At 32.6% G+C, this 26,982-nt stretch overlaps 1 protein-coding gene across 1 annotated transcript; it reads right to left on the reverse strand.

The window, feature by feature from the left end:
* Positions 1-896: 896 nt before the first annotated feature.
* On the reverse strand, positions 897-5,193 carry LOC147803971 (uncharacterized). The gene is made up of 2 exons (XM_087151356.1): positions 3,715-5,193; positions 897-3,028 (listed from the first exon to the last, which is right to left on the reverse strand). The coding sequence occupies exons 1-2, from the start codon at positions 5,191-5,193 to the stop codon at positions 1,295-1,297; spliced, it is 3,213 nt and encodes a 1,070-aa protein (XP_087007482.1). The 3' UTR covers positions 897-1,294.
* Between the last annotated feature and the right edge of the window lie 21,789 nt (positions 5,194-26,982).

Raw genomic sequence — 26,982 nt, forward strand, 5'->3', positions numbered from 1 at the left:
GATTCGCTGGCTTTCCAAAGGAGCCTTGTCTCAATGGGTTTTTGAATCTTTTCCACTCTGTGCTTGAGTTCCTCGAAGACAGAATGTAGCTCTGAGAGACAGATTGCTAGAATTTAAGATAGACGTTGGTGGATTTATTTGCAAAATTTAATGGTGTTCATTTGCAAATTCAAGGTGATAAACTCAATTTGATCCCTACGAAATCAGTTATTTCAACATTTCTAAAAAAACTTATTTTGCGGAAGCGAAAATTTGGTAGGAGTGAGTTCAACCAATTTCAAATCTTATCGTATCTTGAAAAGAATGGCGAAATTTCCTCTGATGATACACAAGAATATAGTTAACACCTTGATTCTTTGCACATGGACTTTTCTGACCGTTATAAATGTGTTTTGTTCTGTTTCCTTCAATGGGTTATTAACCATTTTTTTAAATATTGAAACAGAAGAGGTTCAGATTCAGGAGGAATCGGGCAAACTTTCAACTAATGAAGCTTTGAAATGGTGATAACTCACAGAATTTTGGCTTCAAGGTAACATCAGTCGCCTCTACTCTGGACTGTCAAAATTCATTCTTATTTTCAAAATTATCTTTCATTTCCTTCCCTTTCTCCTACTTCGTCGAACGTGGATTCAGTGCTGTTATGGATCAAGTCACAAAAAAGAGAAATGGACTCGAAATCATGCAACGAGGGCACTTGCGTCTTCACCTCAGTAAAAATATTGAACCGAAAGTTAAGAAATTGGCTATGAGCCATCAAGTACAATCATTCCACTGACATAGTAACGTGATTGTTTCGATAATACTACTTTTATTTTTGGGTATTTTTTTAATTATCTAATTAAGAACAGGTGACTCTCTTTAAGTATAGTTTTCTTTGTTGAACATTTTTTTTTTCATTACTGTATTTATTTTTATTATGACAAATAGACTACGATTACCTGCCTGGAGAAAATTATAGAGTTAACGTACACATAATTTTTTTTTTTAAAGCATGCAAATTTAACGCTTAAAAAATTGCCTAAAAATACATCTTATAACTCAGCACCCCCCCCCCCCCGGCCTCATGCTCTAAATAACTGGATTATCACAAAGGGGGGCGTTGATATGTTTTTTGCTTATTAAGGGGGCGGCAACGTTAAAAAGGTTGAGAATCTAAGAAATAGACACTGCCTATAATCCTCGAAATCAATTTTCCGATCAATGGCTGTCTTCTTAACTCTTTTCAGTTTCTTTGTCACCTGGGCACCGACTGTATATGCATACATTTTAGACCTCAGGCCAACAAATTCCGTCATAATCTCCCCCTAGGTTTCATCTTTCCAAGAACCTTCTTGTTTATCAAGGGGAAGCCGTAGACATTGTTTGTAGGATAGTCTGAAGTGTCGTAGAGCTCCAAGTTTTCCCTCATGTCCGCATACACATCTGGAGTGGTGATGTTATAGATGAAGCTGTCGGTATCGGTGTACAGAAGTTTAAGAAGTCCTCCATATCTTGGTAACATCTTGGAGAAGTGGAAATCATACATTAATGTTTTGGAAACATCGAGTATAACCATTCCGATGGCAATTGGCTTGTTAAAGGTTAGGGTTGTCCGCCTCATGTGGAACGCTACGAGATCTTCAGAAAAAATGGTGCGATCCTGGAAGTTTGATCGGGCGATGAGTTTTTCCGCCTTTTTCGCATTTCCACAAAGTTTCACATCCACTCTACGCCTGATGTTCTCCATGGTTTTTCCGAACACTGCGTTGTTCATCAACTTGAAGAAATTCTTTTCGAAATCGTTGGTTGCAGCTGTTCGGATGGTGGTATTTAAATCGATGTATGATTTTAACCATGGAGACTGTGTAAATTGGAGGATCCTGTGAACTCTGGTGAGTTTAAGACCGTGCTGGATATAGAGTTGAAGATTCCGGTAATACAGCACGTACCTCTCTTTGTTGTTCAAGGTAGTCAGGAGCCTCTTTTCTTTACAGCCAGGTGGTATGGCAGTCTCAGGCGCGAGTGGTAGATCCACGTGAGCATCATGGATGGAGGTCGGATATGCTAAATCAACTTCTAGGATGTATCCAACTGAGCTGTCGAGTGGAGTCCCCAACACATCCGTAGCAGGATCAATCCATTGAAAATCCTTAAGAGGAAGGTACTGAGATTGAGCCCAGCCATACAAATTATTGGCGTCTAGATACAGGAGATAATTTGATGGTAGAGCTTTATTGTAATCCTCCCCCATATAAGGATTGTTGGCTCTCGCGTGTCGGTGAGAGCACTGATAGATCCCACCACGGATACCACTCTCCACAAACAGATGCATATCATAATCCACTAACAGCTCCAGTTGGACTTCAGTCTTCTTCAGCATAGCGTCCCATGACAGTCCTGGTGCCGTGTAATACCAAGCGGGATCCAGCCCATAAGTCTTCATGCAGACATCTCTGAAATTTTCAAAGATGTCCGCAAGCAGCAACACATCTGACTTAACGTACAAGTCAGCATACTCTCCGAGAGTGTTCAGCTCAAAAGCATTCCACACTCTTTGAGCATGCTCGTAGTCAGCTGTAGTGATGCCGATCTCATTCAGGCGATTATAAAAGGCATCTTGAGGAGGTAATGAAGTCTCATTGAACTTAGCCGGATGGCTGATGTAGTCATAGGGGTACACCCCCTTTCGCAGTAGTAGAGGCACTTGAGACGGTTGAAAATATCTCCGGATGAGTCTGAACTGGTCTTCCGATAAGTTCTGGGTGAGTTTGTCCAGGCTGCTGGCCATGAATCGGAAAGAGTCCAAAAATCGAAGACTAAGTCGGTTTCCCACTTGCTTTGAGAAGGAGATGTACTTCTCCGTGTTCTCTGGTATGACAGTAATATCCCCATCGTTTCCGCCTAATTCCTTAATGAAGAGATGACTGTCGTACCCGGACAAGTTGTGAAAAATCACCGGGATGAAGTTAGGTGTCCTTGCCTTCAAGTTGCATGTATTGCAGGATATACCGCGAAGTTGTTTGGTTTGATGGTCATGGTCTCTCACCTAAAAAAAGAATAAACATTAGAAAAAGAAATAACTAGCAGTTTTATAACTAAATAAAAGGTTTTTCCCATATGAGTTTAAATTTATATGTTAATTTTTGTTAGTCTTTAAACTCCACGTTTAAGAGTAAAAACATTTATACTTTTATTGTAAATAGGATATGAAATATTTAGAATGAGTAATTGAAACTTAGAAGCTCAATTCAGGAAAAATCACTGAAATGTTTAAAAAAATGCTTCAAAATTGTGAATTTTTATTTAATTAAATAAACAATTCTAGTATTGATACTAAGTTAATCTCTTCATTAGATAATTTTTAAGTTAACATAATATTTTAAAAACTAAATATAGCACTCTCATGTTACGATATTTTAACACTCAGTAAAAATGTTTTCGAACAAAGTGTATAAAAAAGGAAATATACTTTTAAAAATAATTGATTTATACAGTAAATATAACTCTTTGATATTAAGATATTCTAATACTACTAATAATTTTTTTTTCTAAAAAGATTAAATTTTTTGTAGGACATTTAAAAACAAATGATTTAACCTTCTAAACTTTCATTTTAATCAAATTTTTCGTAAGGAAAATATTAAAAAATAATGATATATTTATGATAATATTTAATATAATATTTTAAGAATTAATGTGAGTAAAAAAAAAATAAAAAAAAAAAACACTTACCTTATAATTATTCGTGGAGAACTTTTCTTTACACATATAGCAATTTGTAGCAGTATCGAAAACTCGCTGTTGCTCTTCGGCCAATGGGTCCATAGGTAGAGGATGCTTGTAGATGCGGTGAATATCTTCAGCCTCCAATTTCATTCTTTCCATAAAAATTTTCTCGGCATTAGGACCCCGATAGATAAAAGGTTCCTTGTATGGTCCCGTCGTCGAGGCTATGTAGTAGCAGAAGCTGATGGGCTCGTGTTTTTGATATGCCTCACTGTAAGAGCCTTTGGAGTCGGGTTGGCACGTGTCTAAAGGCCTGGTGAGACACTCGAAGTCGGCATATATGACGAATGGTACCGGGTGCGTATGTTTAATATTTTTAGAGGATAACCATTTATCCTCGGGCATCTGTACGCGGACAGCTTCGTGCTGACTGCAGCTGAATTTATGTCGATGGAGCACAGGTTCAGTCGTGAAGAATTGCAGGCAGCGTCGGCAAATAAGATGTTTTCCCTTGTACTTTGAGTATTGTCTGGAGAGTAGCCGAGATAAATCTTTAATCCAGGCATAGTGAGAGAATGAAGCATTGGTGAGGTAGATGAGGTCGACATGGCGAGTTTTCTCTGCATCCGTAATCACGTGAGGATACACTTTATTATTTTCTGCCAACCCGTACACGTTGATGGAAAGTCCGTTCAGCTTCTCGAATTTAGGCACATCTTGTAATTTCACGGGAAACTCAATTCCAGTGAAATTAAGAGTAGGGATGTAAGCTTCATAATGATGACATCGAGAAGCACGTTGTTGGTGATCCAACATGATGTTGGTGTTGGCACGTTGATGGAGAGCAGAGAGTACAGCCCACATGAAACAGCGATTGTCCTTGTTCTCCACGTTAATGATGGCTTGCTTCACCTTTATGTCTGGTGGTAGCTCGATATAGGATGAGCCTCGCAGTGGACTGTACTTGTTTATCCATATCTCCAAGTTGACGATTTCTTCTAGGACCCATCCGGAATCTTTGCCTTCAAAATCATCTGCTTCCGCTAGTATTTTGTCCACCTTTGCTCCATAGACTTCGTTTAGATCGGTGGCAGTCAAGATGACCACATTTTTGGTCTTAAAGTTCTTGACTTCGCTTACTATACCGTTAGGAGCTACTTTCCGGTAACGACACAAGAGTCGGCAGTTCACTTTCAGTTCATAGTCAACGAGGTGGAAGGATACGATGCGGACAAAGTCATCTCGCTTGAGTTCTAGAAATGTTCGCAAGTCCTTGATGTGGTCATCATTAGGGAGACGAATATTTTTCACTCTTCCTTCGAAAGCTGAGAGAGGATCGGAGACCGAAGTGGCAGCAGCGTGAGAGGTAGTTGGAATAGCAGTCTGTTGAATAGGGCTGGTATTCAAGCGAGAAGTAGATGCAGCAGCAAGGATGTCAAGCCGAGGTTGCTTGGAAGTAGGCAATGAGGTGGTTCTTGTTTCCATAGCACCAGACTGTCGCAGACTTTGTGGCGGTCAGAGTACCTATCGTAGACAAACAGTGACATTTAAATATGCGTGTCTCGCTATTAACCGTTTTATCACCTTCATGTATTTTATAAAGATAAAATTGTAGTGTGCATGTTACCTTTTTCCTGTATTAACGTACTGTTTGGTGCAGTTATGTTTTTTGGATCTTGTGCTATTAAACTCTACATTTAACTCATTTTGGCAGAACTGAATAATTGTTACGATGTTTGTCGTATGTCTAAAGGGTCACACATAAAACATCTGTGACTATGTATTACAAAACTTAAAATGATCTTATACAAATGTGTTGTAGGTAATATAAAATATCTTACATTATTCTTGATTGAATTATAGGGCATTGGAACTGCATACTTTTTTATGAATCAACCTGTATTGTGCCATAAAAATACTCGCCAAAAGCACTTTGCAAAATTAATTAATAATGCTTTTACCTCACTTCAAATCTTTTTAATTTTTAGATATTTAATAAAAGACGCTACTTTAACAAATTACTTTTTGCTAAGTTGGTAATTTAAATTTTGATATTTTAAACTGCTTTTTTATCAATATCTAAAAAACAATAGAACAGGATATGCCTTTTTTCCTTTATTGTATCTCGATAGAAAACTATTAAGTAGAATTAATTGCTTTTCAAAACGCATGATGTATCGATCAATCAACTTCAGATCTAGATGTTTTCTATTCAAAACGTTGTTTTTGTTAAGAACAGTTAGTTTAATGAAAATCAATTTCCGTATTTTAGTTTTATACGTTTTGGCATTATGAATTTAAAACAAGTGCTATTGCTTTTGATCAGAAATTATTTAGAGAAATTAATATGAAATTACGGTCGGGGCTCCAGAGATACTGTTAGAGGGAAGGGTAACAAAATTTTAACAAAAAAAGTATACTTACAAAAAATTTAGTTAATAAAATAATTCAAAAAATATAATCCTTCTACCTCATCTAACAAATATCCCCCTCGCATATGCACCCCCCCCCCCCGTTACTAGTAATTTCAGAAACCATAATATTTTCAAAGCACTTGATACTCAATACTTTCGGATTGAAATTTAACTATAATTACCCCCCAGGGGCACGCTCTTGTGTGACGGGCATGGCGCACCCGGGGCCCCGAGCTGGACCTTAGCATTCTTCCATTTCTCTCTTGCGACGGTCCTGTTTTGAGTTTCCGACTTTTCATCAAATATTTATGTTGACCTAGTGAGCTAATATTATTTCATTATGTATAAAACACTGGTTATCATTTACAGATTACGGATTGATTCTGTTTTATTTTTGTTGCTTCCATATATATATATTTATTAAATTTGTTGCACTTTATTTGTTATCTATATTCCCCCTTGTGGTTGCCAAAATTACTGGTGTGGGTATTTCGTCTTGGCTCGGTGCTACATCGGACCTTGATGGGAAGAAACCACCCGCGTGTTTGCCGTGCGTGGAGACCTGTGTCCCTGGAAAGGGGGATCCTGGTAGTTGAGGGGCACCCTGGTACCCCAACACACTGCTTTGGCCCCTGCTTCAGGTAAACAGGAGGTACATATTGGCCTGTGTGTATCAATCGGCTAGTCACAAGCGTCATCTGTTGACTAAGGTCAAGCCCGGGGTCACTTACTGGGCACCTCGTTAAGGGTGGAGGCTGCTTCAGGGGTGACTTTCGGGCGTATAACTGTCGGTTAGCACTGGTGTTTAGGTAACACATTCATATTTGTTACTTACATCCCCAAGTTGGACTCCGTGGTGGGTGGTGCCACTGATAGTCGAAGTTTGTCTTATTTTCTATGGCTGAAAATGAACAGGTGTTTAGTTCTGCTCACCGAAACAAAAGCGGAACATCAACCCCCTCACCTAGTTTTATCCTTGCAAAATGCCCAAATTATGACCTTTCCAAAGCGAAATTTCTTATACTAAGTTCCACTGAAAAGAAGTTGTCTTCAATGTCACCATTCCTAGTCCAGAAATCTTTGGAAACACACATAGGAAACCCTAAAAATGTGCGTCAGATGCCCTCAGGCGACCTATTAGTAGAAACAAATTCTGAAAAACAGTCTGCTTCACTCTTAAAATTACACCAACTTGGAAACGTTAATATAACTGTAACACCACATAATACACTTAATATATCTAAAGGCGTTATTAGCGATAATTCTCTCCAATCATTACCAACATCTGAAATAATAGAAGGCCTTAGTAGCCAAGGCGTGATAGATGCACGTCATATAACAATAAAAAAAGGTACTGAGATTTTCACCACACAGCACTTAATCTTGACTTTTAATAACCCTGACTTACCTACTGATATAAAAGCCGGTTACAAAAATTGTAAAGTCCGACCGTACATACCTAATCCTCTCCGCTGCTTTAAGTGTCAAAAGTTTGGTCACGCTACTAACAACTGTAGGGGTAAGGAAACATGCTCTCGTTGTGGCCAAACAGGACACACATACCAATCCTGCTCTTCTCCAGAAAAATGTGTAAACTGCAATGAACCTCACTCTGCCAATTCTCGTCGTTGTTCAAAATGGAAGCAAGAGAAACAAATTCTTAATATTAAAGTAATGCAGAACCTTTCATATTATGAAGCAAAAACGAAATTCCTAAGCTCACAGCCTCGTCCTAACGTTTCCTATGCGGCAATAGTATCAAGCCCAAAAGCTACTAAATCTATAGGCATTCAATGCGATGTAAAAGATACTGAAACTCAAACTCTTAAAACCATATCACCTAAGAAAGCTCCCAGTTCTTCTAATCTGAAATCTGCTCAGGCAAAGCAACAGAAACCAAACTCAATATCTCATCGATCTCAAGCACAAAGCTCAGTACAGTCTACTTCGACTCAATTAGCACAAACCCAAAACAATGCTGAAAATAGTCAATATTTGAAATTAACTCCACAATTAGTAAGCGTTTTGCATAAAAAGTTAACACATTCTCCATTAGTTAGTAAACCGAAATACGTATCAAAAAGCAGACAAAATCGATTTAATAAAAATCGTAAAAAACTTTCTAACACACAGGAACAATGTTCAGAATCAGATGCGATGAGCACTGACGAGAATTGTGCAGATGAGCATAATATTTCTGGAATGATAATTGAAAAGGGGATGGTAACTCCATCTAATCTTAGTCCTAAGAAAGCAAAATCTAAAATTAATAAATAATGATTAATAAAATTTTATCTTGGAATTGTCGTGGGTTTTATAGTAATTTGACAGATATTAAAACTATAATTGACAACCATACTCCTATATGCTTAGCTTTGCAAGAAACTTTTTTGAAAACATCTCATAAAGCAGCTATAAAGTTTTATTCTCACATTAGAAATGATTTTATTCATGGAAATAAAGCATGTGGTGGAGTTTCACTTCTCATATCCAACCAATATCCATTTTCTGTTATTCCATTAAGTACATCATTACAAGCTGTTGCTGCCCAAATAACAATTAAATCTCTAATTACTGTTTGCTGTTTATACTTACCTCCAAATAAACCAACTCCACAAACTGACATAGAAAATCTTGTAAATCAACTACCGACTCCGTATCTAATAATTGGTGATTTAAATGGCCACAATACACTTTGGGGAAGTAATATTTCTAATTCTCGTGGTCTTCAAATAGAAAAACTGATAGACGATTTTCAACTTTGCTTACTCAATACAAATGAAATAACCCATTTTCACTTTCCCTCAAGAACTTACCATTCTATAGACCTAGCCTTCTGTTCTCCTCAAATTTTCCCATTTTTAAAGCTTTCAGTGGAAGATGACCTTTACCAAAGTGATCATTTCCCTCTAATAATAAACATTTCTCTATCAGTATCATACAATATACAGCGAATTCCAAAATTACGTATATCTGCTGCCAATTGGTCTGTATTTCAATCATCTATTGTATTAAATTCAGAACTCATAAATAGTAGTAATATTGATCATGCAACACAATACGTAACTAATGCAATTATCTCAGCAGCTGAAAAATCTATGCCATATACTTCTCCAAAATTACCAAAGCAACCAAAGCCCTGGTGGAATCATGAATGCCTGCAAACTCGAAAAGCTCAAAAAAAGGCTTGGAGGAATTTTCGCAAATTCCCTACAGTTGAAAACTTAATTAAATTCAAACAAGCTCGCTCTCTAGCCCGTAGAACCCGTCGTCAAAGCCAAAGAAAATCCTGGATAACTTATGTCAGTGAAATCAATGTTAATACTCCTTCAAAAGAAATATGGAAAAAGATCAAAGCAATATCTGGACATTACTCTAATTTATCTATCCCACACTTAGAAATAAATAACAACAAAATAACAGATTTAAGAGAAATAACAAATACTCTAGCCAAAAGTTTTTCGAATGCTTCAAGTCGAAATAACTACTCTCAAGCTTTTAAAAACTACAGGTCCCAAGCAGAAAAATATTCTCTGAAACCATCCCTATTACCAATTGACGATTATAATTCAGAATTGACAATGACCGAATTAAAAATAGCCATTAATCGATGTAAGAATACTTCTCCCGGACCTGATAAAATTCACAACAGCATGTTTAAACATTTAACAGAAGCCCACCTCGAGACTATATTGCAGCTATTCAACTACATCTGGACAAAAAAAGTGTTTCCTACAGCATAACTAACTAACTAACTTAACTATAATTAATTTTGTCAATGAAGGGAATATTTCATGCCGAATACTTTCAAATACTTATTCCAGTCAATAAAATTGCGCATTTAGTGAAGTAAATAAACAATTTATTCTTTATTTGCTGATTTTTATACGCTCTAATAAAATCTAATGTGCTGTCAAATATCTATCCTTATCGAATAATTTAGTTTATTATTCCAGTTGTTTAAGTTGTAGCTAAAAATAAACAATCTAGCTCCACAGGATTTTGTTAATTTCTTTTTGACGTTTTATTTCCTGAATTATGCTCAGTGCTGAAGAACTAAAGACCATGATTACTGAAAAGAGAAACTCTTTAAGTCATCTGCTATGGAACAGAATCGAGGTCTCTTAGAAAATTTTCTAAGCTTGTGCTGAGCAATCACGCAATTGTTGCCAGTTTTTATAAATTTTATATACAGCATTACCCCTTTCCACTTCTGGCGCTGCCACTTACAGTACCGCCCAAAAGTATCAGTACACCTAGAAACTTATGAAAAAATGGCAAAATTCAAAGTGTCATAACGTCTTTAAAAATGATCAAAAATGCTTCTGCTTTAGCTCATTTTGAAGCTTAAAATCTCTACTTTTATGTACTCTAATTGTTTTTAATTAATATATTTTGCAACTATGTACAATTACACTCTAAACAATCATAGAAAATTGTATTAATTTTTTGTGAAGTTTGACGCGATGTACGGGCACAAAGGGGTTAGATATTGTTAATTTTTACTATACCATTGAAAAATGTGGACTTTTAGCTTTCATTTAAAAAAAATTCCAAAAAAACATGTTTTTTGACGAAGTTATTGTCCAATTAAAAAATAGGGTTTTTTTCAGAAATTATGCTGAATTTTAGTGTAATTATAATATGATATCAAAATTTTTTAATTAAAATAAATTAAAATTTAATATTTCTCGATAATTTTATTTCATAATTTATTATAACAATTTTAACTTTTTTTTTGGAAAATATAATAATGAAATAAGAATCAACGTTTACAATTTAATATTTTGAAATTTATTTTTTCGTATTTTTCTCAGAAAAAAATTGAAAACAAAAATGTAATAATGAAAAAATATTTTACATCATATTTTGCTTTCTTCAAAATATCCTCCCCTCGCTTTTATAACTGCAGCACACACTCGAGGCATCCGATCAATCAGTTTTTTTAATGTTATCTTGTCTATTTTTCGCCACTGCTCCTGAAGGACTTTCTACATATGATTTATGCTGGTTAATCGCACGTCTCGAATTTGGCGATCCAATTGATCCCACAGTAGTTCAATAGGATTACAGTCTGGGCTTTGTGGGGGTCACACCATATTCTGAAGCACATCATCTTTTTGTTTTTTTTCCAAATAAGTTTTGCACAGTTTCGATGTGTGTTTTGGATCATTGTCTTGCTGTAACACAAATTTTTTACCACAAATTCGAATGCCTGATGGAATAGCATGATGTTGAAGGATGCTGTGATATCTTTCTCTGTTTAATATCCCTTCAATTCTTACAATATCTCCCACAGAACTGCCTCCAAAACATCCCCATACCATGACAGATCCACCACCATGTTTGACAGTCGGCTGAATACACTGTTCAAGCATTCGTTCACCAGGCAAACGTCGAACGTAAAATCTTCGTTTTGATCCAAAGAGCTCGAATTTCGACTCGTCTGTAAACAAGATTTTTTTCCATTGAGAGTGAGTCCATTTTTGATGTTTTCTTGCCCAAGCAAATCTTTTCTTTCGATTGATCGGCCTTAAAAGAGGTTTTTTTGCAGCTATACGTCCTATCAAATTAGCATCATTTAGACGTCGTTTTACTGTTGCAACCGATACTTCTGAATCTCTTTTTGCGTTCAATTCCTGTCTAATATCTGGTGCTGTTTTAAATCGGTTCAGTTTACTAGTAACACGAATAAATTTATCTTCTTGTTTCGTTGTCACTGGAGGTCTACCAGATCGCAAAATGTTGTTAATTTCTCCTGATTTTTTGTACCTTTGAAGAGTATATTGCACACCATATAAACTAACATTTTCTAAACGACATATTTCTCGTAATGAATGTCCTGCGTTTCTTAGACTTATAATAGCAGATCGTTTTCGATACGATATTTCCTTTCCTCCTGGAGCCATTTGTATATTCACAGACAGTTGTATATTCAATGTCAACTCATTTATTGCTCGTCATTCTCATTCATTATCTAAATAGAAACCGCCTCGTTGTTTCAAAAAGAAAGGCAGGTGAAAAAAAATTAAAAAATGAATAAAGTCAAAGAAAATTAAAATGTAAATAAAAAGTATAAATAAAATAGATAGTATATAGTTGGAATTCTCCTAATTTCATAACAGATTTTTTAATGTAGTTATTCTAAATATTTATGATTTTTTAAAAAAAATTATGTTCTCTTAAATATCTATAAATCATATCATCGTAAATTTAAATATCTATAAACAATTGTAAAATTTCTAAAGTCATTATGAACCTAAATTATTATTTTGTTTCAGTAATTAGCGTTTAAGGTTGATGTTTCCTAATGATTAAGTATGAACAAATTGCTATTAACGGCATATTTTAAAATCAGGGATTCTAACTCAACTTATTGTTATAAAAGAATATGTAGATAAAAAAAGTGTCATTTTCACCAACTAGCAAAACATTTTTATAAGTTTAAAATGGTATTTTTTTAATATAATAACCAAGAAATTTTTTTTGAACTATGTTTATGAACGGAAATAATGTGTTAATTACGTAAAGTTTGAAAGCTAATAACCAGAAAAAGTCTAACTTATTTTTACAAAGAGAAAAATGCAAAGTTATAATATCTTTACTTGCGATCTCCGAGATCTTTGGACACAGTGACGTCATGAGGAGGGAAATCGTAGCTTCAGCTTTAAGAGCGGAGTGAACTAGCCCTTCTATTCTCTTTAGCCCTGAGTTCTATAATTTACAAAATTAATTATTTTGGTAACACCATCTGACATAAATGTTTTTAAATGATCCTTAGGTCTATCTGAAACTGGGGATTGTTTACACTGGGGAGGTCCCCAGATTGTAGTCCCAATTTTTTTAAAGGACGCGTATAATTTTTATAAGTTCTCAAACAATTACTGCTGGAATAGATATTTTTGTTTGTATCAATTTGTAAATTATTTGTTGAATTCAACCTTTGATATTGAAAGCAATTGGACATGGTGTGCCCGTTTTTGGTGTGAAATTGACTAATTGAAACTCTTAGAGAGTTATTGCTGTTGACTCTCTGCAGGTCATTATTTGGTTATTTTTTTAAAGTGCATATTCCATCAGCTCTATAAAGGGCTCAAGAATTTAAAAAAAGATTAAACAGAGATGATAATTGCGATACAAAAGCAATACTCTCTGAGAGCTTGAATTTCAGTTGTTTATACACTTGCGACAGAGTCATTTGAATTGTGATTTACAGTGACATCACGCATCTGTTAATCATTCTTCACAAGAAAGGATTTAACATTTTATTTTGTTGGGTACCGAGTCATGTCGGTATACCAGGATATGAATTTGCTGATTCTGCAGCACGAGCTGCCACTACAGCCTTAACAATTTCTGCACCGTTCTCAGATATTAAATTACATATTCGGCAGATTATCGTATCCCTTTGGCAACAACATTGGGAATCTTCAAACTCAAAATAAACTATATAATATAAAATCTATTCTCGATCTTTTACCTGTATTGCGTCGACGTAAAGCAGATGGAAAGCTTACTCGTCTCATAATCGGACACACTCGACTCACCCATCTCCATCTGTTGTTCGGAGAACCTCCTCCCAAATGCGACGCTAATTAACGTTTTACTTACGCTTCATCGCATTTTAACCATTTGTATCTATTTCAACCAGCATCGTATTACCTTTTTTAATAGCTCTATTTTATGTATGAAGGATTTGCTATGTGAAATCCATCATCCTAACATTTTCACATTTCTGCTAGCTATTGGTATTTTATATTGTATATAGCTGGTTTTATCTGATTTTATTCACTCTTATTTATTATACATGCACCGTTTTACCTATTTCTTGTATTTTATATAATTACTCCTTTTATTGGATTTTATTGACTTTTAAATATATTCGTCTCGTTATTGACGGTTTTATTTCCTTTATGTATTTTATGAAAATAAAATTTTAATAAGCATTTTATATTTTAAGCTGCATTAACGTAAGGCTCCTATATTATGAGAGTTGACCTATCAAGCAATATTGGAGCAAACTAGAGCCCCTGAATTAGACATGCCGACTTATAATTTATTTTTGGTACAAAGAGCTAACATAAGCACATAACTAATACTAACATAACGTGAAAATTGCTGTCCTGAACCCTTTAGTTAAAAAATAAATAAATAAATAAGGCTGTCTGTTCAGATCCAGCCTTTAAAACTTTTAATTCTTATAGTTGAGAGAACCAGTTCCGTGAACCGGAACCCCCTTAGTAAGGATCAATATTACAATTTCTTTATCCTGAGGTATGTTTATTACCTCATTATTAGGATCTGGTTGACTACGAGGCATGATTATAGTAATTTAAGAATGAAAATATATATCATGTAACTACTAAAATAAAATATATCATCAAAATAAATTTGGGAAACATGCACAGTTTAATTCATCACCGTCATTAATGATAATCGACCTCAAAATTAAAGCTCATTAAATAAGTAAATACACTAATAAATTAATAACGTTAATTTTATGTAAATTAATAAAGAAAATGCAATTTGCAATGGAAGTAAATTTCATTAACGATGTTTTTGCTCCGAACGGCACCCTATTTTATAGTGTGGGTATTAAAAGTTTATCGCAAAGAGGTTAGACATAAAATGGCATTAGAATTTAGAACTATTAAGCATGAAGTTAAGTGTAGAAAACACAGCAAGTGCCGGCAGAACACATCAGCTTGAAAGCAATTCATACTTAAGGTAAAGAAATTCATTACTCACTCATATTACCACAAATGAAAGACATTAAGTAATCACTGAAGAACATTTACAATGAAAGAAAACAAGCTGCATTGTGAAGAACATTACGCTAACAACGCATCAGCTTACAAGAAAGAGACATATATTGAGTGACGAAAAAATTTACAGAAAGTATCGCTATGACATCGTACAACCTTTCGTTTATGTTGGCTTAGGAAAACAACTGTGTATCCAATGAGTGTTTAAGATTGAATTTAAATAAGCCAAATTTGGCAAGAAAATGTAAAACTGAAGCCAAAATTATGTTTGCCTAACCTGTGAAGTAGGACGAAAAATAATGTTCTGGAATCTTTGGTTTTTACGGAGAAAACATTAAAGTTACCTAAAGGTCAGAGATGGACAGCAGGTGTTAATATTGAGGGAGCTGTTGACAGTTAAATTATAGATAGCTTTAAACAAGTAATGAAAGAATTCTCAAAAGAGTACACAGTTATTCCCAGAAGAAAAGGATATTTTTCTTAAGACAAAATAGAGGCAACATTAAAAGAAACCATTAACAAACAAGGAAATGCCAGTGAAAAAATTGTGAAATGAAATAAGAATATTGTTACTTTTTCTTAATAAGAATTAAACTAAGAATATACAATTAGTTAAATAATAAACAATTCTTTAAAATAAATTAACCTAATATTTAGTCGGATAAAACAAATAGTTTAGTTGACACACAAACTAATAATTCGACATTGATTACATAAATTACATTAAAGAGGTAGTAATTAAATCACAACTATTAATTTGAATTGAAGTTATTAATTTAATAAAAATGCACTATATTAAAGTAACAATGATATTGATTGCCAATTATTTAACATATGTGTATTAATTTGCCAAGGTTGTATGCAGTAAAATATTTTTGATGTTATAAACAAATATTAATATATGTGGTGTACAATACCACATTTACCCTTTTCTGAAAACTCATCTAAACGTCGGCCTTTTGATTTGCTTAATATTCCATTGCTCTAAACAACTTCTATAGTTTGGCAACTTGAAAGGTTTTATCAAATAATCGAGAGTACTCTATGTGGACTTGAATATTGTGACCGTAAATTGTGCCTGACACTCCAACTAATTTTATGTTCAGGATACGGTTAAAAATTGTAATGAGCTCTTTTAGCTTGTTTGATCTCTAGCACTATAGCTACCAAAATCATAACGCATTTTGCAGGATTGAAATAATGATCGATCGTAACACAATCAAAACGCTTATGCTTTTGGACAATTAATAAAACATTGACAAAATGTATTCCCCGGCATAGTCCGAATTCTTGGCCCTATATACTGCTGCCGGTTTTTTCTCTCCAGCTCTCCGTTTTTTTCGTTCAAAAGTTTTTTCCTCTCTCTAAACATAAAGCGAGATATGTTACAAATTTCTCTTTTCTTAAACTTAGTATCAAATTCATGCTACATGTATGTCAGGATATTTGTTTTTAATTTTTTAAGTTTCTCCTAGCGTGCCTTTTTTTCGGAAACGTACATACAGTTTTTTGTCTTGAGCACGATTAAATCTTTATCCATGGCTTAGATTGCAGACAGATTGAGTCTTCTCATCCCTTTTATAGGTCTTCCAGTTCTTTTACCGCAGAAAAAAACGACATTAAAGGTCTTTAATGGTGTTCAACCTGCACTCATTCTTAAAAGATGCCCTGTCCGTCTCATTCTATAGAATAACCTTTTTCGTCCAAATGAAAAAAGATCAGAGTAATAATTCACTGGTAAAGTAAAGACAATAATTTAGTAAATTTTAAAGTAATGTAAATAAAAGTTGAATGGCACAGAGTTTAACACAGGAGTAGTAAATTTATTTCGCTCCATTAGTGTTTAACTGAAGAACTAGAAGGTTGTAAGTGCTTAAAACACCGACTGAAGCAAAAAGTGAGCTCCTCGTAAAGTGAAATATGTTGCAAGCAGACATTATAATGTTAGTTTTCGAATTGATGAAACGATCCAATTTAACACTTTCATCTTGGGTGTTTTTTGACAAACCTAATTGGTAGCAGAGAGTTTTAATTTCATTTCTTAAATTCTTATCCTCTTCACCAACTTTGGCAGCATAGAAGATCGTCACAAAAAACGCTACACAATGGAAACTTGCAAACACTGAAGATTCTGTAAAAAATTGCAAATCGTCGAAGGACCAGAAGCCCAATGCCTTTGCAACCATCTGGAAAAGCTCTATAAAATGGCTAGAGGTGATGAAAAATGCTGCCGCGTTGAAAGCAGTCTCTACTGAGATTGCTAAGCTCTGAATTTTACCATACTGATGCATTAATTCAAGAACAGACTCATGGTTTGTGATAGATTCGTGGCATATCTTTAAGAGATGTTTTAGAGTTACGCAGCACGTTATATAATAGATAGTATGCAAGCTGAGAAGTACAGTAATGAGTAATCTAACAATTAAATAATATACCAGGACAATGAATTGTTTTGTTGGATTTCCCTGAGAAATGTTTCTTCCGGATGAAAGTTCAGACATCCATGCATCCGCCATATTTTTGTAAATAATAGCATAAATTACAGGTATTGTCACGACAATACTAATCATTAATAGAACTGCTAATGAAACGTTTGAAAGCCTATTGTGTCGTTTTTGAAAATTTTTGTTTAACAATTTAAATTTATCCAGAACTTTTCTTATATGTGATCTGTTTAGATACAATGATATCAAACTTCCCCATATATTTATCCTCCATAAAATTCTAGAAAGATAAGCTTTTTTGCACTGAAAATCTTGGCAGAGTGATGTTAATTGCTCAAAGCATTGTGCAGTTTTGTATAACAAACCGGCATTTATCAATAGAATGAAGAAAGTGTGCAAAATAACGTTAACTTTTGCTACCGATTTCGGTCGAAATCCTGGTGTACCAAACAGATACAGTACGTAATTTAGAAAGTTGGAATTTGAAAAATTATGTTTTACATAACGCTTGAAGTTCGAAATTGAGTCTCTGTTTTTGAATTTCATTTTATATCAGTATGATAATCTTATAAAGTATTTTGTGGATTATAAATAACTCTTTTATAATTTATATAATATGAAATCTATTTGTACTTTGGAATAAGTTGGTATCGCGAACTCAAAATTATTAGAAAAAGTTCGTATAACAGGAATATGAAATTATAGTTACGAATATCCTTCTTTTTCGTTATTTTATGCGTTCATAATGGAAACAATAAAAGGTCGAAATAAATCGATTCATTATTGATGTTCATTGTATTAATGTTTCTTTTTCATGACACATTTTTGATAGATTTAAATTTCTTAATGAGTGGTGCCTAAATAATATAGAAAATGGTTTTTTAAGTGGAAAAATCAATATAGTCTAAAGTTAATAAATCTAAATTGTTGATAAAGATTAAATTTATGTGGACGCGATCAATATTTTTTCAAATGTTGTAGATGAAAAAAAGCAATTGTAGGTGTAAAAAAAGGGTAAAGTAGGCGTAAAATATGAAAACTTACAAAACATAATATCTATAAGGTTTTTAACATCACAAATTTGAAGGAAAAAGAAACTGGTATCATATTTATTTAATTCTCTTTTTTTGCGTTCTATACGGGTTTTTTTTATCACTATTATTTCCCCCTCCATCTACCCCCCTATGATAATTAATTCTAAACTCAACCACCATGGAGAGAGGAAAATTTAAACATGTTTTATTTAAAATCTTAACCTATTATCTGTCGTAAATAAACTGTTACAGTGTCTCTTGAAAGATGTAAGCATCCCAATAATGAATAGGGATTTTTATACCCAGAAAGAAAAGCGTGCAATGAAACCAGTAAGTGAAAGTAATTCTTCTGCACTATATCCTGTTAAGTTACATCAGTCATAAAAGGCGATCTATATCTGGATGACGTTACCTAATACAGCACTGACATGTCCGGGCGACCAATGAAATCAACAACGGCTCTTATGAAAGTTGCGCAAATCAAAGGCGATTTGGCACAGAATAGCGACCGTCAGATATGAACTTAGTTCCTTCATAAAATAAGTTTTGGCTGCATATAATAGAGATCGACATGAGCCACAAAACCATCAACGCACTAAGGAATTCTGGGAAAAATTTTTTAAAAAAACTAACTTTATTATTCCACATATCGTCGCTTTGAAACTTAACCGTAGTAACTCAAAAAAATAGAAAAATGAGATATTTGGGTCATTTTGTGTAAAAAAAAATCCTCCTTTTAGAGAAACAACGTGTTACCTTCATAGTTCCATAAAATTCATTTAGAGAGCAGATAAATCATTATCGCATTGGCGCGATTCGCCATCTTGGTTTTAGGGAATAGTGTAGCAGTGTGCCAGTTGCAACAAAACCTTGGAAGGGATAACGTCGCTTTGAAACTAAACCGTGATAACTCAAAAAAGCAAGTTTTTCAGGAGAGCTATTTTTTTCCTACACTGTTGTATATCAAAATTTGAAATGAAATATGTAATATTCGGGAGGATATTTTGAAGAACATCGTTGTATTTGGAAATAACTCTCCACTTTTAATAAAAGTTTTCGAGAAAAGTGTTGCAACTCAAAGTACCTTAACTTATTTCGAAATTACGACAAAATTAGAAATGCTACAAGAATCAGGCCTGGTTCATTGAAAAACGTAAAGAAACGGGTTTTTTTAATGATAACTATTTTGCAATAGTCGCCATAGCTTCGAGTCAACCTGCGGTGGAAGTTCCTGAAAAGTTAGAAATCGATCTCCTGAGAAACTTGCTTTTTCGAGTTACCACGGTTTAGTTTCATAGCGACGATACATAGAATTTATATTTTGAATTGTGCAGCAATTATGATATATTAGGTTAGATTCCGGGAAACGTGGGCATTAACGTAGATCGAAGAAAGATGTTCTATGATATACAGATAAATGGAAAATTAAAATTTAAGTTAAGATGAGATAAAATCGAGTCTTCGACATTCATCATAAATCCACTATTCATCATTCACTTTTTCTCACGCCCATCTTATATCCCTTCATTCGGGATTCGAATCATCAATATTTTAAATGACTTGAACATTTTAAATTTTGGAGCTTTTAGTAACACATGGACAATCCCACCTTGGATTGATTTTAACGTTTGTATTTTAGATTATTTTAATAGTTTTGCAAAATCTGAAATGAGCTCAACTGTTTTTTTTTTCTAACATCGTCATTAATACATGGATTTTAAACCTATTTTTGCAGATGGATCGAAACACGGCAATCATGTTGGTTGCGGTGTTGTTAACCAAAATTTTAATATATCTGAAAAATTGCATCAAGACTCGTCAGTTTTTGCCGCCGAATGCTGTGCTAATCTGCTAGCCCTTAATTTTATTTCAGCTGTAACTTATCAAAAGTGGATAATTTATACCGACTCGTATCTAGTGTTGTTGACTTTTATCTTATCGCATTGGGAAAAAATCCATAATTCTTAGAATTTGAAGTTATGTTTCCCGTTTTCTAGACAAAGAATGTAGGATCAATTTTGTTGGATACCTTCACATATCGGCATTCCCGGGATTGTCAGTGCCGATATTTTGGCTAAAACAATTCAAAATTTAAGCATTATTCTCCCAACACCTTTGGGCGTTCAACAAATTTGTAAATCCTTGTTATGCTTTCTTTTGACTTGAATATAAATTACAATAAAATATAATATATTCTGCATTGTCAACATCCTGACCACAAGAACACAAATTACAATTCACTAAATTAAAACAAAACAAGTGGCTATAAAATTCTTTCTGCATTTTATACTTTTTTTATGTGCCATTGTCATTGAGATAATAATTTTTTTCATTAAATTTTAATAAAATCAAGAATTACTATGGGTATAAAAAATTATCAACATTTGTTTTATAAATTCATAAGAAAATTTTGTTAAATTTGTGTTTTACTAAATAAAATCGATTTTCTTTTTTTCCCTCGCTTTCTGTCCTTTATTCGAAATTCGCTGTTGTGGTGATTCTCGCAAAAATTTGAAGAGGGTTATTATATGGTATTTCTGATTAAATATTTATGTACTCTATAGAGCATACTGACTCAAGAAAAATTTCGATTAATACGAAATGTACTTTGTACATGAAGCAGTCATAAAATTCTAAGGAAGACGTCGAATAAATAAATGTGTGCTAAGTATATATTAAATTTCTCAAGGAATGAACTACAAAAAAAGCATTAAAATTATCCGAAAATGTCCAAAATGCAGAAAATTAAATGTACATTTTTTCTGTTCAAAATAAAGAGATGTGTGTAGTACACACACATATATATTTAATATGAACTAGCCATTATTTAATTTCTTCATAAATTCTATAAAATAATGAAAAGGTTCTAAATAGTGCACTTTTAAAGAGCGTATCTCAAAAATAAATTTAGAGCAATTATTATTAGACATCTTACAAAAAACATTATTTTCATACTCTATTGAGACAAGAAAGCTTTCCATCACAACGGAATTTTTTGGTACATAAAGCAATCATAAAATACATAAGACGTCAGTTAAATAAATGTAAGCTAAGTATATATTAAATTTCACAAGGAATGAGTTGTAAAAAACGCTAAAATTATCTGGTTAAAGAAATTTTTAGGTGACTTTCTTCATAAAATTAAATAATCTTACGCCAAATAACATTTGAAAATAAAACATTAACAATAAAAAAAAAATAATTTTAAAGCTACATTATTAAAATTCATATTTGGGACAATCATTATTAGATATCGTTTTATAAAAATTATTCAATACCCTGAGTCAAGAAAAATCTCTGTCAATATTTTACATCACATAGGAATTTTTTTTGTGAGTGAAGCAATCATAAAAAATAAAACATGGGTAAACATGATTATAAATGCTGCGAAATTATTTTTTAAGTGAATAAAATTAATCGGTTGGTACAGAATGTATCAAACTATTGACGTGTCAGCGTGGTCGGAGTCCTGGAAAGACAGAGATGCAGTGTTCGATCCTCAGAACTCTAAGAAAATATAAAACTCTAAAATAAGCTTTTATTTATTATTTATGTTTCTTCTAGAAGTTTCTGGAATGTTCTAATATATCATTTCCTGTTCCGTTATTATTCCTCTAAAAGAGTGGTATGTTTCAAGCCGAGACCCCAGTTACTTTGTTCCCTGTACTTTGAAGGTGTGCAATAAATCTCTTCAACTTTCTAGACTAATTCGTATTTATTCTACGTAATAATATAACATAGGGGAAGCCCGGGCAAGATGGACCGCGTAAGGTAACTTGGTTTAAAAAATAGTAAACTAGAGCAATTTTACATTGTAAACATATAGTAGGAACATTGCTCTTACATATCTCATACAGAAAATAAATAAATAATAAAGTTGAGTAATAATAACTTAACATAAACAAAAATAGAACATTGTCCCATCTTGCCTGGGCTACCCCGGCAAGATGGGACACATGATTATATTTCAAAAATCACAGAAATTAATGTCAGAATAAAAGAATAATCTACAAAAAAACATTCCTAAACATCACAGTTACTGCATAAGAAGCGGTCAAAACCGGAATAAGCACTGCACGTCATGAGCCCATTCTAAGCAATCTGAACATTGAATCCAGTCTTCAGTAACAGGTTCAAAGTATTTTTCTTCTCAAAATATACAAAAATAACAGCCATTTTTATCACTAGCCCCTGAATCTCCCAGTAAATCTGATTGAGACTGGATCATTCCATTTATTTCAAAGGTGGGGACAGTAGAATTCACTGCGCAAGCTCCGGAATCTACTCTTACCATGGTTGCCATACGTAGTATTTTCAATAATATGTATGGCAAATATTGTTTCACTAAAAATTAGAGATGTGGTATTTTTCGTAGTATTTTTTTTTAAAAAGTGGTATACTTATTTTTTTTTAAATCAATTTTTATATCAAAGAGAAGTGTCACTAGTTTTTTGAAGTAAAAAGCGATTTTTGAAATAAGCCAAATGGATACAGCTCGATTTTTACATTGACAATGATAAACTGCTAGATATGGAGGCCACAAACTAAATGCAAATTATTCAAGCTTGGCGTTGTTTTAAATAGCAGTCGTGGAAATCCAAGATGTACCGCTAACCGTTCGTTTTGTACTAGTCGCTTTATCTAGTGATGACTGTAAGAAATAAAAACTGATTTATTCCTTGTTTGTTGATTATAATGTAAATATAACTTGCTTTTTGTGCAACCAAAATAGATTTTACGTGTTTTCTTCCTATGTAAAATATGTTAAAAATTGGGATTTTTTTTAAAAATAAAAACTCGATTTTCTATAAATTTGTTATAAATCATTTACGATGCACACAATTCTCATTAGACAAAATTGCTGATTTAAGTCTTTGTTACTACGCTTTCACCTGAAGTTAAAGTGGACAAAAGAGAAAAAAAATTTTTTTTTTTAATTATTTTATTCTTAGTAATATATCCTTTTATTTTATCTTTTTAATAGTATTACTAGGAGGCTCCGCCCCCTGCTCGCTAACGCTCGCCAACCCCCGAGAATTGCTACGCAATCCTATGTGGTTCACGGCGTGAACCATGGCTCGCTGCGCTCGCTCGCCAATGAACACAATGTTCTAGCACAAAGACATAATATATTATCATCAAAGACATAGTATTTTATCATCAAAGACATAGTATTGTACTTATGTAGAAGAATTTTACCAATGTTCTCATTGGCTTTTAAAAAAGTATATTAGCTATTTAGATTGTGCATGGTGAAAAAATCAAACATTAGCTAAATAAGAAACATATTATCAAATATTGCTTCACTAATATTCTGCATTTTAAAGCGTGAAAATTCAATGCATAAATAAACGCGAAATATAAAAAAATTCAATGCATTCAATACAAACATTTAGACGTTTAGGTAGCTCCCAGTAGAAAAATATCAATTCAATAGCGGTCTTTTAAAGCATTCTCACTTCAATTAATTAATTAATTCCTAATTGAGTTTAAATTAAATATTGTCATGTTTTTAGTGCATGAATCTGAATTGAACAACCTGATAATGCTCACTCTGGTTATTGTTATCTGGTTGCTCACTACGTGCTCTTGCGCGCCGAATCCAATCAATTAAAAATGAAAACTGTTGCCAGCGCGAGAAAAGAAATATCATCGGTTTTATTGATACATACATACGTACCAGAGTTGGCCGTTGATTACAGTAATCGATTACAACTGTAATTGATTACAGATAATTACAGCTATGTAATCAATTACTTGTAATCACGATTACAAGTAATCAATTACTTGTAATCGTGATTACAACTTTCAAAAAATTTTGATTACAGCTGTAATCATGATTACAATTTTGATTACAGTAATCAATTACTTGTAATCGTGATTACAACTTTCAAAAAATTTTGATTACAGCTGTAATCATGATTACAATTTTGATTACAGTAATCAATTACTTGTAATCATGATTACAAGTAATTGCGATTACAAGTAATCACAACAAAAACGATTACAAGTAATTATGATTACAAGTAATCAAAATATATGATTACATGTAATCATGATTACATGTAATTTGATTACATGTAATTTGATTACATGTAATTTGATTACATGTAACGCATTACATGTAACGCATTGTGATTACTTGTAATCAAACTATACGATTACAAGTTATTACGATTGTATACTATAGTCAAATTTTTTATGTAAATATTCATGAGTTTGCATATTTTTATGTACATAGAATGTACGCACGCATGAACGTACAATTTGCGATTCCTATACATACAATGTATGCACAAACGTTGTTTGTACGTACAATATTCATAATTATATTGTAATATACTTAATGCAATGCGCATATGCTTAGTACATATAATTATGCATTTATGATACATGTACGCATGTATGTTAGTTTGTACAAAAAGGCAATGTTTTGTATCTTTGTATACATAGGCAATGTATGTATGAACGTATATGAAAATAATGTTTATGCGTTTGCATGCTTTTATGTACTTAAGTGCATATATTGTATAAATTTACGATGATAGCACGTATATACAATGTACGTTTGTATATAAAATTGTACGTATTTGCGTACAATATGTAAAAATGTTATTTAAAGGTACAATATATGCACATAGTTGCGTAAATAAAATGCGTACATGTATACATGCATATTTATATGTACATCGATATATGTGCACGCAAAGTATGTACTTATGTACAACTTACGTATGTACTTGTATAACTACATACTTTGTTAATACTTATGCGCATGTAATGCATGGATGTACAAAAAAATAGTTATATGCACAATGTATGCATGTGCATACAACGTATACATGTACATAATTACAAGTAATGTACAAATACGTGCGTACATTTAAATATATGTAATTACAATATACACATACATTGTGCATACATTAAAAAAATTTATATGAGTAAAGTTATTAAAATTTGTTTTAAAATTATTCTAAGGTATATGAAACTCGACCTCATATTTTTTAGAAAGCAAACGATAATTTTATTTGGAATTTCTGAATATTCATTCCACACATAAAATTTACCGTTTTTCTTACCATTTAAAAAATTTCTATGAATCATCCATTATGTTATAAAAAAAATAAATCTGTATTGTCAAACATTTCATGAAAATACCTGAAAATAATTTTTTATTCAGAGAATTTCAAAATGATATAGAACAATTAAAGCTGAAAACTAAATTTAAATATCGTTTGATTTTGTCATTTAACTTGCTTGAGTCATTAAAAGTTAACTTACATGCATTTTATTTATTGCATTGTACAGTCGGCAAAAAAAAAAAGATATCACCCTGAATAATTTTCGTTCTAATGATCGGATTTTCACGAACTAAGTGTTAATCTTAATGGTTCCTGGGGGTGACCTCAAATATGCTAATTAATTAGTGCTAACTATTAATTAAGTTACGAAATCAGACACAAAAACGTACTTTCTCTGAATAAACATATATTTTTTCTTACATATTTGGATTCTTAACCTTCAAAATATAGGGGGTAGCCGCAATCTGGGAAATATGGTCCCCATAGTTTGGTCAGGAGAGCGATTCAAAGTTCGTACCCCTTAATGTTAATTTCACTTTTTACGTTTTTAGTCATATTTTAAAAACTAATAAAGCAATTCGAAGAAAATTTCACCCAGTCATAAAACTCATTTACCCAAAGATAATTTCACGAAAAAAATAATTTTTAATAATTGTTAATTATTTTTTATTATTTAATTAAATTAAGGATGAAAAATTTTTGAATTATAAGGTATGAATTTTTTTATACCATATTAATCTACATATTTTTCAATTGAAAAATCTAAAGTTTCAACTGTTTTTATTTATTAGAAGCTGAGAAAAATTAAAATTAATTATTTTTAAAAAAATAATTTGGCGACAATGAAGAAATGATTAAATGGAGCGATTAATATTAAAATGTGATAAACTTGCGAGGAACTTGACTTCGCGCGCTTAGCATAAAATTTCATTCATATTTTTTTCGCTAATAATCGTTTGCTTATCTTTTCATTTTTATTTTTTTAAGCTATAAAATACGATGTTTCTTTAGTCGTCTAAAATTCTATTTGCAATTTAGTAAAGAAATTTGAATAAAACATTTTATTGAATAAAATACATTTTATTCAGAGAATGTGGAGTTTTATAAAAGCATGCTTCTGATAGAATATGATTATACAACAGATTGTGCTTCTTTAATGTGATTTTTTTTTATTTTTATTTTCTCAATAACTGATAAAATTTCAATAATATACATACGAATGAATAAATTTGGAATAAAATATTCATCAATTTCTTGAATATATATTTTATAAATATTAATAAAAATACGTAGTCAATATTTTTAAGCATCTCTCACAACATCGCAAATTTCTCAAAATCTTATAGGGTAAACTAACCAGTGAAGGAATACTTAAGCTTAGCTTGTCTTTAAAAAAAAATCATAAAAATTTCAAAATTTGTAATTTTAGCTAAATGACGTATTTGTTATTAAATGCATGTCGACATATTTGTTATTAAATGCAAATTATGTAAAAAAAAATTAGATAACTTACATAATATTGTTTTAAGCTT

The sequence above is a fragment of the Parasteatoda tepidariorum genome, chromosome 9 (assembly GCF_982258835.1).
Source record: "Parasteatoda tepidariorum strain Cologne lab strain chromosome 9, Ptep-v5.0, whole genome shotgun sequence".
In the NCBI taxonomy this organism is placed as follows: domain Eukaryota; kingdom Metazoa; phylum Arthropoda; class Arachnida; order Araneae; family Theridiidae; genus Parasteatoda; species Parasteatoda tepidariorum.

Bases quoted from the DNA above. Each gene is read 5' to 3' on its own strand.
- LOC147803971 (XM_087151356.1), bottom strand. From the start codon at position 5,193: ATGGAAACAAGAACCACCTCATTGCCTACTTCCAAGCAACCTCGGCTT. The intron at 3,029-3,714 runs GTAAGTGTTTTT...TTCTTTTTTTAG, and splicing joins TCTCCACGAATAATTATAAG to GTGAGAGACCATGACCATCA.